Source organism: Equus caballus, chromosome 15 (genome assembly GCF_041296265.1).
Source record: "Equus caballus isolate H_3958 breed thoroughbred chromosome 15, TB-T2T, whole genome shotgun sequence".
NCBI lineage: Eukaryota > Metazoa > Chordata > Mammalia > Perissodactyla > Equidae > Equus > Equus caballus.
Window position 1 is genome coordinate 58,309,939 of NC_091698.1, and position 17,204 is coordinate 58,327,142.

At 35.1% G+C, this 17,204-nt stretch overlaps 1 protein-coding gene across 4 annotated transcripts in view; it reads left to right on the forward strand.

Moving 5' to 3' along the window:
• FANCL (FA complementation group L) overlaps window positions 1–17,204 on the forward strand; it is a 78,691-nt gene that overhangs the window by 37,081 nt on the left and 24,406 nt on the right. For all 4 annotated transcript variants that reach the window (XM_023619067.2, XM_070236335.1, XM_070236334.1 and 1 more), the window contains one exon: window positions 2,312–2,380. In XM_023619067.2, the coding sequence (XP_023474835.1) occupies window positions 2,312–2,380 (69 nt within the window). The remainder of the gene's footprint in view (window positions 1–2,311; window positions 2,381–17,204) is intronic.

Sequence of the window (17,204 nt, forward strand, 5' to 3'; positions counted from 1 at the left end):
GAAAACTATCTGAATTTTAATAAAGTTATTTTACAATATTATATTTATTCTCTTGTGTTGTAGTTAGCACTACAATACAAACGATCCTGAAACTGATTATTGAGGATGCTACTTCATAATTCATGTTAAATCATCCAGAAGTATATAAATTTGTGCTTTTTAGATTCTTTACAGTTATGTAAAGTTTGTTATATAAACAGAAATGATCCTAAATGTGAGTATAATTAACATGTACAATATATATGAGTTTAACTCATACTAGATATGCAATAAAGCCACCTACATATCAATCAGTCTGATTTATTATATAGTCATGAGGTGCATAACGATGTTTCAGTCAATGATAGACTGTGTGTATGATGATAGTCCCATAAGATTAGTATCATATAGCCTAGGTGTGTAGTAGGCTATACCACTTAGGTTCGTGTAAGTACACTCTGATGTTCATGCAATGACAAAATCGCCCAATGACACATTTCTCAGAACGTATCCCTATCGTTAAGCAGAGCATGACTGTATACATATTTGTATGTTTGCATAATTACACATAAAAATGCATTTGAAAGATGTCACCATCTCAGAAACCATATGGTGGACCCATTAATGTATGTGGGATCATATTATATTTATTATAACCTGCTTTTTTAACTATTTGTGGATCTCTTTCTATATCAGTACATATGTACCATTTACTATACTGAATCCTATTTGAGTGTAGAATCATATTCTCTTTTAACATACTGTGCTGTATGTACTTAATGGCTTCCAAAGTCGTAGATTTTTTCTTTGCTTTATCTATTCTAAATACAGTACACCTTTCATTAACTTTCATACTCTCACCTGCATTGATGATTTGCTTAAGTTAGAGAATTGATATTATTTATTGTCAGCATCAGTAGGAGATAAATAGCAGCAACTCAAAATGAACTAAATATTCCATTTTTGACCCATGGAGGTTTCAGATATGTATTATTATTTTAGAGAGAAAAGACGTTTTATGACACTTTCAGTTGAGTTCCATAATTTTTACGTATAAAACAACCAGAGAAGTTAAATGACTTGTCCAAGATCCCACAAGTTAGTAAGCAGAGCTCGAAACCAGAGAAGCTAAGGTCTCTGCCTGTATTTACTTTGAGGTAATCACGTGACTTGTAAAAATGGTGTACAAATTGTTTTTCCAGTGATTCTAGCAGTTATACTCTGAAGTACATTTTCTGCTCTTTTGAATTGTCTGAAATAGAGTTTCCTCCTTAATCTCAGCCTGACCTTTTACTTTCTTTTTTTCTCCAACTAGACATTAATTCTTTTCAAAGCATTAACTTGAAATGAACTGATGTTTGTTAAATGCTATAATGGTCATTTTTTTGTCCCCTTTTGCTTATTCAGCAAAGTAGTGAAAAATAAGAGGCTGAGAGAAGTGAAAGTTTGAAGCATTTTGAACATTTGTCAAATGATAAAAAGGAGTTTTCTGGAAGCTAATTTTCTTTTAATAAATTTAGTTTTTTAATGGAAAGAAATGAGTATTTTTTAATTACATGTGACTTTCAGGAATCCAGAATTGAATTTGAAAGAAATCATGTAGTACAATTCTCTAATAACAGAATTCATTTTAAGAAAAACTACCTTTTGTCTTTGTTAACTTAGAAACCCGTCCTTATGTCCAAAAGTCCTTATGGCTATCATTTTTTTTATAAAACTGTTGAAGAATTAATTCTCTATTTATCAACCATGAAAAGATTTTTCTTGCCTGAAACTGTTTCTTTTGTTTTTCCTTAATAAGCCAGAAGGCATTTCATTGTTTTTTAAAAAATTTATCTTCTTGCTAAAAGTGGTTACTTTATTGTCGAAAATACTTTTTTAAATTGATAGTTATATGTCTTCATTTTTGTGCATTTCTTGATTCTTTGAACGGATACTGCCTCTTTAAACAGTGACTGAGTCTATGTGAGATTAAATTTTAGACTGAAAGGAAATTAAATATCAACCAGTTTGATCTCTCATTTTAAAGATAGAGAAACAGAGATCCAGTGGTGTTCACCCCTCAAATCACATTAGCAGCTGAACTGACGCTGACTTAATTCATTACTCAAAACTGATTGCTTTGGCATCCCCAAATCACCAAACTTTGTTTGTCCTGAGCATAACTTGACTGTTAATCAGCCCTTGGCATCTCTATAATAGTAGAAGCAAAACATTTATATATAATACATCTGCATTTATAATAATGCTTTTTCTAATCAGTTTTTCTAAAATACTTCATGTGAATTGTCACACAGCGGCAAAAATGACCTAATTTTATGCTTTTTCATAGTACCCTGCAGAATCACCAGATTGTTTTGTGGATCTTCCTGTTTCATTTTCTGTTTCCTGGACGCCACAGGTAAATTCTTAAATTTATTTTAAATAGCTAAAAAGGATATTCTTTTTATTCCCAAGTGGCCATTATAGGTTATGAAGTGATTTTTGTTTGGTTTTTTTTTTAGTTTTCTTTAAGCTTTTATTTATAAACAGGACTTCTAGAGTATTTCTTTTATGTTGCTGGTAGTTAATGTCCATTTTCTGTCTCTCCACATACACACACACAAACACAGACGTGCACATACACCATTCAGCCTTTAGATCTTTATACTTCATTTTGGATAAACATGAAGAAGCTCTATTGACAGAAAATTTTCTTTAAAATTAAATTCTAAAGAACTCTTTATAAGTAAGTGGAAAATTGGGTGAAATTTTTCAGATTGCTAAAACATTTAACATTGATCACATAATATCAGAGAATCTTTTTCAGAAGGGAATGAGCTATGACTGAAAGTATAAACTCTGCCATTTCCGCTGAGTTTTTCTTTTAAAGTGTTTGTCATTAGTTCATTCTTTTTTGTTTTTGAGGAAGACTGGCCTTGAGCTAACATCTGCTGCCAATCCTCCTCTTTTTGCTGAGGAAGACTGGCCCTGAGCATCTGTCCCCATCTTCCTCTACTTTATATGTGGGACGCCTACCACAGCATGGCTTGCCAAGTGGTGCCATGTCCGCACCTGGGATCCCAACTGGCGAACCCTGGGCTGCCGAAGCTGAACGTGCGAACTTAACCACTGTGCCACTGGGCCAGCCCCTTAGTTCATTGTTGAACTCAGACTATATTCTTTTTGTATGTGTTTTGGGATATTCATACTTTTGAGTAAAGAATATAGCAGATTTGTGGGCTGGCCCCCGGCCTACTGGTTAAGTTCAGTGTACTCTGCTTTGGATGGTTAGCCTCTATTTAGAGAGTATTTGTCAACCATCACCATGAATTTTTTTTCTCTTTGCATAAGACAGAAATAGTCTCTCCATTTTGCTATCAACTGCCACAATTTAACTTGGTGAAAGAAGGACCATGACCGTCATCATTAGATTGTTCTTTGAAGCTAACCACCATTCTGCCACTTTGTTAAAAATCACACAGACATAATGTTGATGATGGTACTATTGATAATTATACTACCTTATATCTATATAATAATGTTAGAGTTTACAATGCACTTCTAAATATATTATCTTGTTAGATATTGCCAATGTATTGAGAAATTAAATTGATAGGTGAAGGAAAAAAAGTCTGCTATATTATTCTTTATTTTTGCTGGGGAAGATTTGCCCTGAGCTAACATCTGTGCCAATCTTCCTCTATTATGTATGTGGATCACAACCATAGCGTGCTGCCAACGAGTGGTGTGTAGGTCTGTGCCTGGGATCCAAACCTGCAAAACCCAGGCCACTGAAGTGGAGCATGCAAACTTAACCACTACGCCACTGGGCCAGCCCTATATAAACTCTATCTTTATGTTTCATGTGAGATCATGAAATAAGATTGTACCTAGATTGTATTACTCTTTCCAGATGTGCTATCTCTAAATTACACTCTAATGTTTATCAAAATTCCAAGGTTAAAGAATATATTTTTGATGAGTTTCTTAATGTTTTTAATATAGATAACCATACAAGTTTTTCCTAGACTTTAATCTGTGAAAAAGTTTGCTTTGCCACAAAAAGACTGTTTAGCACTTACCTTATTCTGCCATTTAGCAAAATTAGTTTGTGACTCCACTACACTGGAGAATCTTTGAAGGCAATTTCTTTTAAATTTTGTATACCTACTTAACACCAGCTCAGTTTCTTGCACATATAAGCATGGAATAAGTGTTTATGATATTAATTCAAATTCAAGTTTTAGATTTAATTGGGTCATACAAGAAGCTTTCTGTTTTGTACTAGTTACAAGAAAACAGAATTAATTAGTAGTAACTGGAATGTCATAAATTCTTTTTTTAAATAAAAGAATATACTGAAATTCTTAGTTGAAGTGCAGATAGAAATTTGGATACCTTTTTATCCACAACTCAAATTTGACAGATGTTAATGTTTTGCCACAGTTGCTTCAGTTATGCCTCCCTATTTATGTCTCTCTCAGGAATAAAATATTTCAGGAACAAGCAAGACTTTACTCCTCTTTTCCCTCTCTTCTTTCCTCCTTCTTTCCTCTACTCCCTTTCTAGAAATTGATGTTTATGCTATCCATGCATATTTTTTTGCTGCATTTGTTTACACCATATTCTGTAACATTTGCAGTCTGACTTTTGTACAACATTGTTTCTGAGATTCACCTATGGTCTATGCATGTCTACTATATTTATTTTAAATGCTTTATATCATCCCATTATATGAATGCACCAGATAATTTATCCGTTGCCTTGCTGATAGGGTTTTTCACAATTTCTTACTTAAACAGTGCTGCAGTGACCATCCTTACATGTTTCCTTGTACGCATGTGAGTCTCTTGGTGTGAGTTATGCCTAGAAGTGAAAATGCTGAATTGTAGGGAGTGCACCTCTCTGAGATTACTAATTGCCTTCCCAAATTGGTTGTATAAGTTCATACTGCTATCAAGCAATGCATAGTAATTCCTACTTTCCCAAATCCTTTCCAAGTCTTAGTCTGTGCTTAATTCTTATCAAGAATTGATAATCATTATTATTGTGTCTGTAATCTTTGCCTATTTAAAATTTTTCTTTCATTATATGCATTCCTTATATATTTTAGATATGAATTCTTGTTGATTATGTGGGATGTAAGTATCTTCTCCCTGGGGCATGTCTTTTAACTTTGTTTATGATATATTTTGTCAATCAGAAGTAACTTTCAATATGGTCACATTTATCAATTTCTTCCTTGTGATTTCTGCTTTTTGTGTCTTGAATGAGAAAATCTTCCGTATCTTGCTCTGAAAAGATGTTCTCCTATAGGTTGTTCTAAAAGTTATAGTTTTAATTTAAGTATTTAAGTATGAGATAGGAATCTATATTTACACTTGCCTATTTTATGTGTATGCACACACACACATATACATACTCATAGAATTTGGATGTGTCTTCATTTGTGGAGGTCTGGGGGTGATTTCAGTAATTCTCTTACATATGCCATTAAAATTTAGAAATTTTTCAAAATATATTGTTTACTTATAGTTTTAGAGTCTAGCTGTACATCATGAGCATTTTGGTGATGCTACTGGCGGTATGAATCCTTTGAGTCTTAGATGTGATAAGAGTTTGGCAATATTAGTTTGTGTTTTGAAACTAAGAAGCAGTGTCAGACTTCTTTGTTGTGCTTGATCGTTTTTCATTGACTTCTTGGGAACAATTCCGCTTGTGAAGTGATTATTTCTTTTTAAACAATTTTTAAACAGTTGTAATTCTTAAGCAAAATCAGTATTACTATTGTAGTCTAATAGCAAACTTACATTTAAAAGACTGTAAATAGGTTCCAGATAATTGGCTTTTTTAAAAACAAATTCCTTGTCTGCTTTTGTACATTTCCTCATTGGATTAAGTGTTTCTGGACTTTAAACTTGGAAGATCTTTATTTTCCTTTCTTTTTGTAAGATAATAGGCATGGCTTTGTGGCATCCATATTAAAAATGGGTAATTTTCCTTATGGTCCCTGTCTTCCTGCTGGGTTGATAATGTTTTGATGTATTTTTCTTTTGCTCTGATGAGAGGTCTGCTGCTGCTGCTCTGACATATTCATTTGGATGAATAATTATAACTTGCACAATGTCAAGCTGAAGATGGTAGGGTTTTGTGCGTCATGACAAGCCTAGTAGCCAGTGCAGGTGTCTCACAGCATGATCAGCAACAGCCAGTGTATTCTGGCTCAGAGGAGACATTTAGAGTAGTAAGAAATCAGCACCAAGGGCAAGGCTGCTGCTACTACTGCTGCCATGATATGTGCCAAAGAAACACAAAGTGCTTCTCAAAGACAAGGGGCTGTACACCTCTTTTCAGATAGTTACTTTGTTTGTTTACCCAGTACATTTTCTGTCATAGATTTTTGCTTAGAATGTAAGAGCATCTCATGATTTTTATTTTATTCTACCTCTCAACATCACAAACACTGCAAAATATATCTTTAACAGTCTGCTACCCTTTGGACTTTTACATACAGGTCATATATGTGAATATTCTAATGGGACCGTAGAGTGCCCTAATGTAAGATTTTAAGCACATCGAAGTTAGTGATTCTATAAAAACGAGATTCATTTTCTCCAAATTGCTGACCAACCCAAAATGGACGTTGAAATTGCGATTCTACCTATAAATGTGCCATTAAGTGCAGGCTTGGTGAAGTATCCTTGCAATGGCAGTAGGAATTTTCAGATTTGGTACGATACGGTAAGCACTGGTCTTTATATTTTTTATCATGGAAGTCTCATATTCTTGGAATAATGCCATGAATGTAAGAAGAGCAAAACTAATGATAAAGCCTCTGGCTGGTAATCTGATGGTGAATGAAGAATTTGTAATTAAAGGAAACAGTCCTATTACATAGCAGGGAGCATGATCCATTAGTTAGAGCAGCAGACTAGCAGTTGGGTATCCTAGTTTCTGTTTACAGTTCAGCCGTTGACTTAATTGTATAATTTGAAACGAGTCACATGACTGCCCTTTGCCTCAGTTCATATGTTTGTGGAAATAATAAACTTTTTCTCTTTCACAGAGATGTTAAGAAAAATAAATTTGGTTTAAAAAAAACAGAATGTCAGGGGAAAAAAAGCCCCTCAATGTCCACTCTAATGATCTCCTTTTTTGACCCACTGGATTATCTTTCTTTCCAATTTTCTCTTTGTTATCTTTCTTAGAGAACTCATGGTACTGGATTTTTGTTCACTCTTAAGTTGCTTAGTAAATGCACTTTTGCCTTCTTGGAAATTTTACTGTTGCCACAGTGGTATGAATAAAAATACATAAAAGGGATCGAAACAAGGAAACTTGATCTATTAATGAGATTATGTGATATGGTAGAAAAAGTATCAGTGTGCCCTATTGGATTCAGTAACCTATTAACCACCTTTCCTTCTTCTTTTTCAATAACTTATTTATTTTAAAAATACCCTGCCTTGATTCTTAAAAAGAAAAAAGGAGAGAGAAAGTACAAATAGGCAAAATTAACAAAATACAAAATCATCTTTAATGCCTTCATTTAGAATTGGTACCTCACTGGATAATAATTTTCAAACTAGGCTTGTCACTTAACAAAATATTTCATTTTTCAAAACATCGTTGATAGTGCTATGCATTTATTATTCCAGGTAATCCTTAGAATCATTTAGTTTTTAGTCGTAATTGGGTTTACATTTATCCATCAAATTAAGAATTGGTATGTTCACAATCTTAGAACTGGTTATCTCTACAGTTATTCAGGTCCCTCAGTTAAGTAGAAGTGGTTTCTTAATCCACATGTAGCACGTTTTTGTAGAATTTATTCCTAAGTATTTTAAAATTTTTGTTGCTGTTGTGAATGTGGTCTTTCTTTATTATATTTTTATTATATCTTATTTTCTATATTATCATCAGAATATGGGCAAGCTATTAATTTTTTTTGAAGTTTTTACTTTCATTAAATTTATACATGAACATAGTTTAGAGAGTTAGGTTTACAAAGTGTTTTTTGTTGTTTGTTTTCTTTTTAGACAAAACAGTATTTGCTAGCCTCTGTCCCACATTTTTCTCCTTCTCCAGGGTCTGCCACTTTTCATCATTAGCTGATCCTTTTGGTGTTATGGTTTATATTATTACATGCTTTGTAGTTATACTTACCTTTTATTTTGGTATTTTAGGCATTATCTGTTAACTTCCCACTGTTATAATGAGGAGTTTGCTATTTCCTAAACCTGCCCTCACTGCACAGGCATGCATACTTCCTATCTTCCTGTTCTCCCCAATAGTTATATTGTAATTTTGATTATATCAGTATTTCCGTGTTTACGTTATTATGAATATATGTGTATACTATGCAGATATAAGCCATGTAGTTAATTATGATTATTTTTCCTTTGTCACCCCGATTTTTGTTATTCCTAGAGTTAACAATTGTCCTTCTTTTTCATTTCATTAGTTTTCTACATGCTTAAAACTTGTTCAACTCCCAATTTTCTATCAGTTGTCTAAATCTCCTCTTAATCATTTCCATTGGGTTTTCTATTAGTTTACTTTCTGGGAAATTTCATTAGCTTTACCTAACAACCTTCCTGTTGAGTTTTTCACTTCTACTATCATGTTAATTTCTAACAGTTAATTCATAGATATATCTTTTTTGTCCCCAGAGATATTAGTATTATATTTTTGTCTTTTCCCCCCTCTGAGTAGTTTCTATTTTCTTGAGTTGCTTTTTTCCTAGGCTTACAATCTTTGCGTATCTGCTCATGATGAAAAGTCAGGTATAAAAAGCTGTTTGGAAGCTCTGAGTACATGAGTAGGGCTTGTCAACTGTGAACTTCATTGTAGTAATCTGAGTAGGTCTCATAATGAGGAAGCCCAAATATCAGTATCTTTAGGTCTTTTTGAATGATTGATTGGTCAGATTTCTTGGATAAGACTCTTCCAATTTTCTGCCTGGCAGTCACTGAGCAAGCAGAAAACTCTCCTCTGGGTTGTAAATGGACCAACGCTGGTGGACAGGAAGCCGTAGCCTGGATTATTAAGCAGTTAATCCTATTGCATCCTCTACTGATATGACTGAACATGTTCAGCTGTAAAAGACAGACACTTACAGGGTAAACCTCCTTTATCACAGAGCAAGTAATGAGGGTGGATTTGGGGCTGAGAAGCCAAAAATGATATCCTAGCTATCACTTGGTACGTTCAGACTTTTAAATTTTGGCCATTCTTTGTTGTATATAGCAGTCAATTTTTCTTTTTTAAGTTTTGTTATTTTTGCTGGTGTATACAAATAAATTTATTTTTTTAATGATTTTCTATCCAGTGGCCTTGTTAAACTCTCTTATCTAATAATTTATCAGTAGATTCATTTGGATTTTCTATGAACATAGCCATATCATTTGTAAATGACAGTTTTATTTTCTCTTTTCCCATCTTTACACCTTTCTTTCTTTGTCTTAGTGTTCTCACTGGGATCTCCAATACTGTGTGAAATATAAATATTAAACCCAGGGATTCTTGTCTTGTTCCTGATCTCAAAGGAAAAACTTTTAAGTTTTCATTGTTAGGTATATTTTTGCTTTATGTTTCCTGTACCGAAATCCTTTATCAATGATTAATGGAATTTATTTCTAGTTTGCTAAGAGTTTTGTTATGAATGAAAGTTGAGTTTTATTAAATGTATTTTCTCTATCAAGATAATCAAATGATTTTCCTCTTTTAATTCATTAATATGGTGAATTATATTGTTTGATTTCCTAATGTTATCCAATCTTGCATTCTTGAAATAAACCCAGTTAGGTCATATGCATTTTTATATGTATCTATCAATAGATATACACCTCCCCAACATATATAATCTCCAATGTACATTATATGTGGCTGGATTCCATTTCTTAGTATTTTTAGGAGTTTTACATCTGTGCTCATAAGAGCAGTTGCTTTGCTTTTCTGCTTCCAAAATTTTTGTTGCCTTCCCAGTTCTCTCTGTTTTTGTGAGATTATGCCTTAAAGAAAAAAAAAAAAAGCCACAACATAGTTTTAGTGAGTTTTGGGAAGGGAGTGAAATTGAATGTGTGTATTTAATCCACCTTCCTTACTTAGAAGCTTTTAACCTCTTTTTATATACTATTAAATGTGTAGTCTTTGCTTTGTTTATTTTAATTCTCCTGTATAAACTAGTTATGAAAATAATGTTAAAAATCTTTTCGTTGCTTTCACCAGTGGGCTGCTAGTTAAAGGGAAGTATTGAAACTTCTAAATAGTATGCTAAATATGAATGGGATTCCACGTTTCCAACAGGCAGTCAAATGGCAAAAGAAATAAATCCTCTGCCTTATTTTCCTGGCCACTTGTGTAATTTGGAGGAGGTTAGGGTGGGAAGTTCAGAGTTCTTTGGACATTCATAGAACTTAGGTGAGATCTGTTAGAGAACTGACAAAGGTCAACTAGGGAAGTTATATTCTACTTTTAGTGTCTGATTAGATGAAATTGTATAGCTATCTTCTGTTAATAGTTAGTTACTTTGAAAAATTACAGAAACAAAAAAGCAGGAAGCAGCATTTTTCAGTAGGAAACAATTTAAATACAACGAACATTTATTACCTTCTATATGTGGAGCACTGAGCTGGCTCCTGAGGATGCTAAGGTGAATTAGACAGTTCCAAAACCCTGGAATAGGCTTTCAGGAGTAACTTTCAGTCTGATAAGGAGAAAAGTATTTAAAAAGATAATTTAAGTAAAATGTGTTGAATGATGTGATGAGCCCTTTTGATAAAGTGGAGGAGAGGCACATAGTCTAACTTGACAAGGTCAAGCAAGTTTTCTGGATAAGACGTCACTTGAGCTCAGTAAGTCTTGAGGAATAAGCTAGCCTTGGGAGGAGACATGATACTTCAGGAGAGAACTACATTAGCCAAAGAACAGAGGCATGACGTTGTAGGAGATAATGCATGAATTACACGTCGTTTGGTACTCTAAGGTCAGTGTTAGAGATAAAACTGTTTTTGCTAGAGTTAGGTGGGTCTGCAATACCAAAATGCTGATGATCTTGGACCTTATCCTGGAAGTGATGGAGTTATAAGGGAGAAGTGTGACATGGTCAGAATCTTGTTTTATAATAGCATTTCTCAAAGTGGTTTTTTGTTTTGTTTTTGACTATTAATAGGGTTTAAGTGAAGAAGGGACTTTATGATCTAATAAATTTATGAAATTCTAGGTTTAAGTTATTTTATTTCTTGACTTAGGACTTCTCATATAATATATGCCAAGATATATTATAAATCTGCAGAATGACTTTTTTTTTTCCCCTCCCTGGATTAGTTTTCGGCAAAACATATTTTTTTAGTGCTAGATAGGTCACTGTCAGTGTAAAGTAGAGTTCTAAGTAAGGATGGCAAGACTATGGTGAAGGATGAGAGACCACTATGTACTATCCATGCAGGAAGTGATTAGGATCTGTTCTAGGTTAATGGTTGCAGAGAAAGAGGAAAGAGGATTATTTGAGAAAACGTCACAGGTTATATTGATAGAACTTGGTGATTGATTGGCATGAGATCTCTTGGATTTCTCCCAGTGCTTCTGGTGTGGGTGACTAGGTTAGATGGTGGTAGTACAACCAAGCAAGATAGAGAATGTAGGAAGAAGAGGAGGTTTAGAGGCAAGTTCAGTTTGGAATTTGATGAGTTTGAGATGCCTATGATATATGTAAGTAAATGTGTTTAGTGGGTAGTTGGATATATGACTTTGAAATTTAGACTGTTACTTGCCAGATTAAGGAAGAAGATCAGTATAATATCAGTTTATTTCTAAAATCATCAAAGTTAGTTTAAGCTTTGCAGAAGATTTGAGATCTGTACATTATGAGCACATGAGTTACTTTTATGGAATGGTAAGATTCTTCCTTGAATTTAAAGACTCAGAGATTAGTTTTATGGAACAGGTTTTTTTTGGGGGGGGGGGGGAGGGTGAGGAGGATTGACCCTGAGCTAATATCCATTGCCAATCCTCCTCTTTTGGCAGGATTGTTGCTGAGCTAACATCTATGCCAGTCTTCCTCTATTTTGTATGTGGGATGTCGCCACAGCATGGTTTGACGAGCAGTGTGTAGGTCTGCGCCTGGGATCCGAACCTGTGAAGCCCGGGCTGCTGAAGCAGGGCATGTGTACTAAACCACTATGCCACCAGGCTGGCCCCTGGATCTGGTTTTTCTATTAGATGTCTTCACTACCACCTTAAGGCACATTGAGTGATTTGCCTGCTGAGTTAATAAATCTGACTTTGTTGTAGACCTTTATGGTAGCCTTCATAGTTAACTCTCCTGGACCATTGTAATATAGTAAAAAAGAACACGGAGTCTAAAAGTCTCAGTCAGATCCTGGCTTTTTACTTACCAGTGCCTGACCTTGGGTAAATCATTTAACTTTACCTATAAAAAGAGGGAAATAATACTAACGTCATAGATTGCATGTGAGAGTAAATTGAGATATTGTGTATAAATGTCCCTTTGAATTATAAAGTACTATACAAATGTACAAAGTTATATAGAGAGTTAGTAAAATTTGTGAATTGGTAAGCTCTTCAAATAGCAAGACTTAATATGGACAAAGAAATTCTTTTCTCCAAATACATTTATATATGTTTGTGTATATAAATACACTCACATCTATAAATAACAGTTATCTCTCTATATATGTTGAACTATGTATACTTTAAAGATAATATGACATTTATATGCAATAATCAGGAAGTTTTCTGAAGTTGGAAAATAGAATAGGGATGATTAATGAAAAATGATTAATGTGAACCTCACCAGGCTGTGTAGTTGTGGTAGATGACTAAATAGACGTTGTACCACAGGTAACATAGACAGGAGGTGTTGAGAGAAATATTGTTTGGTTTTACAGTTTTACTGGTTAATGTATTGTTACTACTTGGACTAATACTTAATATTATAGTTTGGAGTAAATCAGGAAAATATTCTTACATAGCAAGTGTCCCAAGTAAAAGAAAATATTTAAATACCAGTCTCCAAATGGCTTCTTAATGTTGTGATTTATATTTTAAAATACTTTTGGATAAAAAGATTATTTTTTCTGATATCAGTGAAGGAACTTTACTTCAACACAAGTATAATTGATGAACATTCTCTGCCTCACGTTTTGTTCCTGACAGGGAATCTATCTGATAAATTGATACACTATGTCTATTTGTACTCTTTTTTGCGATCCAAGGGCTAGTGTGAAATATGTGGAGGTATTGGTGTACCTGTACATGTGCGTGTGTGTATGTTTTAAGCTATCCTTTTCGAAAAATAGATGCCCAGATTGAGAATAAAGATCCAGTAGATTAAAGACAAATGATAATTCAGATATAATAAGAAATGTTAATTCAAATATGATCCGTTAGTATCACTGAGAGATATATACTTACTTTCCCCCTCTATTTGTGCTAAAATGGAAGTTGATTATTAGAATTTAAGCCAATTTAGCAGATGGATATAATGAAACAAACTGGAATTTTGGAGTTGGTAGATAGCAGAGGTGATGAGAGAGTTTTTTGTTTGTTTGTTTCTTCAGTGATGTCAGGCAGTTCCTGGCTCTGGCTGTGAGAGTAACATTGGCAGCCAAGCAGCACACTGGTATTCTCTCTGTTAGTCTTGACCTTATCTGAAGTAAAGATTTTCGTGACCATTTATTTCCTTATTTTGTTGTTTTTAGTGTGAGTGATGAAAAATTAGATATAGCCAACCTTTTTTGTTAAGGGAACTAGCACTCTTTTTTCAGTATGACCTAACTGGAACAGAAAGCTAGACTAATTTGTTTTTTACTAATTGGCTTATTTTTTTTTAAACTATGTACACCTTTGTATGTATTTTAATACAAAGTAAAGGAAGTTAAAAACAACATAGCATATTATGATAGCATAATATCAAACCAAACATTAATGGTCTTAAGCAGCAATGTACAGAAATGATTTTTCTCAGAGTTAACATCTGAGAGATAAAGAGATGCTAGATAAACAACCACAGGAGTTTTGTTCATCAGTCAGGGGTCAGGCTGCCAAGGCATCCAAGTCCTATCCTGGCATTCTTAGCATCTCTCTTTTTCTTTTTTTAACTTTTTTTTTATTGTGGTCTAAATAGTTTATAACATTGTGAAATTTCAGTTGTTCATTAATATTTGTCAGACACCATATAAATGTGCCCCTGCATCCCTTGTGCCCACCCTCCCCTTCCTTCCCCTGGTAACCACTAAATTGTTCTCTTTGTCCGTAAGTTTGTTTATATTCCACAAATGAGTGAAATCATATGGTGTTTGTCTTTCTCTCTCTGGCAAGGTCTGTCCATGTGGTTGCGAATGGGACAATTATGTCTTTTCTTTTGGCTGAGTAGCATTCCATTGTGTGTGTATGTATATATATATATATATATATATACACCTCATCTTCTTTATTTAATCATCCATTGTTGGGCATTTGGGTTGCTTGCACGTCTTGGCTAGTGTGAATAATGCTGCAATGAACATAGGGTTACATAGGCCTCTTTGTATTGTTGATTTCACGTTCTTTGGATAAATACCCAGTAGTGGGATAGCTGGGTCATATGGTAATTCTGTTTTAAGTTTTTTGAGGAATCTCCATAGTGTTTTCCAGAATGGCTGCACCAGTTTGCATTCCCACCAGCACTGGATGAGGATTCCCTTTTCTGCACAACCTCTCCAACATTTATTATTTTTTGTCTTGGTGATTATAGCCGTTCTATTGGGCATAAGGTGATGTCTAAGTGTAGTTTTGATTTGCGTCTCCCTGATGATTAGTAATGTTGAGCATCTTTTCATGTACCTGTTGGCCATCTGTATATCTTCTTTGGAAAAATGTTCATATCCTCTGCCCACCTTTTGATTGGGTTGTTTATTTTTTTGTAGTTCAGTTGTGTGAGCTCTTTGTATATTATGGCAATGAACCCCTTATCGGATATATGATTTGCAAATATTTTCTCCCAGTTCGTGGGTTGTTTTTTCATTTTGATCTTGGTTTTCTTTGCCTTCCAGAAGCTCTTTAGTCTGGTGAAGTCCCACTTGTTTAGTTTTTCTTTTGTGTCCCTTGTCTGAGTGGACATCGTATTTGTAAAGATCCTTTTAAGGCTGATGCCAAAGAGTGTACTGCCTATATTTTCTTCCAGAAGTTTTATGGCTTCAGGTTTTACCTTCAAGTCTTGATCCGTTTTGAGTCTATTCTTGTATATGGAGAAAGATAACGATCTAGTTTCTTTCTTTTGCATGTGGCTGTCCCATTTTCCCAGCACCATTTATTGAAGAGGCTTTCCTTTCTCCATTGTCTCTTCTTGGCTCCTTTGTCGAAGATTAGTTGTCCATATAAGTGTGGTTTTATTTCTGGGCTTTCAATTCTGTTCCATTGATCTGTGTGCCTGTTCTTGTACCAGTACCATGCTGTTTTGACTACTATAGTTTTGTAATATGTTTTGCAGTCAGGGATTGTGATGCCGCCAGCTTTGTTCACTTGTTTCTCAGGATTGCTTTGGCTATTTGGGATCTTTCATTGCCCCATAGGAATTTTAAGACTCTTTTTTCTATTTCTGTGAAGAATGTCTTTGGGATTCTGATTGGGATTGCATTGAATCTGCAGATTGCTTTAGGTAGTATGGCCATTTTAACTATGTTTATTCTTCAATCCATGTACATGGAATATCTTTCCATTTCTTTATATCATTATCGATTTCTTTCAGTAATGTCTTATAGTTTTTCTTGTATAGGTCTTTCACCTCCGTGGCTGTTTATTCCTAGATATTTTATTATTTTTGTTGCAATTGTAACTGGGGTTGTATTTTTGAGTTCTTGTTCTGTTAGGATTTTCAACATATCATTCCACTCTCTCCTAGCCTGTAAGGTTTCTGCTGAGAAATCCACTGAAAGCCTGATAGGGGTTCCTTTGTAAGTTATTTTCTTCTGCCTTGCTGCCTTTAGTATATTTTCTTTGTCCCTTTCCTTTGCCAGCTTCGCTACTATATGCCTTGGAGTGGGTCTTTTTACATTGACAAAGTTATGGGATCTGGACACTTCTTTCACGTGGATTTCTAGCTCCTTCCACAGCTTTGGGAAGTTCTCAGCTGTTATTTTTTTTGAATAAGCTTTCTGCTCCATTCTCCTTCTGTTCCCCCTCTTGAATACCTGTAATCCTTATGTTGCATTTCCTGATTGAGTTAGATATTACTCTGAGAGCTTCTTCATTTCTTTTTAGTCTTAGTTCTCTCTTCTCCTCCCTCTGATGCATTTCTATAGTACTATCCTCTAACTCACTGATTCTCTTCTCCATATTGTCAGCTCTGTTGTTTGGGGAATCCAGATTTTTCTTTATTTCATCCATTGTGGTTTTCATCAACAATTCTGATTGGTTCTTCTTTATGGTTTCAATCTCCTTTGTTAAGAAGCTCCTGAATTTTTTAATTTGTCTTTCTGCGTTTTCTTGTAACTTGTTGAATTTTTTATGTTAGCTGTTTTGAATTATTTGTTGTTTAGTTTATGAATTTTTGTTCCTTCAGGATGAGTTTCTGGGTACTTGTCGCTTTCGTTCTGATCTAGAGCTTTAATATGTCTACTTATGCTGCCTGATGGGGTAGATTTTTGCTTCGTCGTGGTGTTCTTATCTGTTCGCAGCTACCATGTACTGCCACGGGATGGGGATCAGGTGCTGTGTATTCTGAGCCCAGCATAAGCAGGGGCTCCCCAGCTCCAGCTGCTTACTGCTTTTCTCTGAGTGACTGATCAATGGCTGATCTAGAGCACTGGGCAGGGGGAAGACTACTCTCTTCCCCAGTGCTTCCCCCAGCACCTGCTTGTCTCTTTATATGGAGCTCTTGGCAATTGCAGGACTGGTGCACCTTCCCTTTCTCTGCTGCTGCTGCCACACTCTCTGTGCTGTGCTTGGGTCGATTCTGGGGCTGGAGTACCGGGTGGGGGCTGGAGTACCTCTCTTGACTGCACACTTTCCTGTCTGCAGCTGCCACGCTCTCAGCACCATGCTCCAGATGATTCTGAGGCTGGATTACCAGGTGGGGGCCAGGGCGGGTCTCTTGGCTGTGCTCTTTCCCCTCCGCAGCTGCCACACTCTGCACCAAGCTCCAGATGGCTCTGGGACTGTGCACTTTTCCCACTGCCGCCAGCTTACTCCTTGTGAACCTGGGGCTGGAGTGCCTGTGCCCTTTCCCCGCTGCCAACACC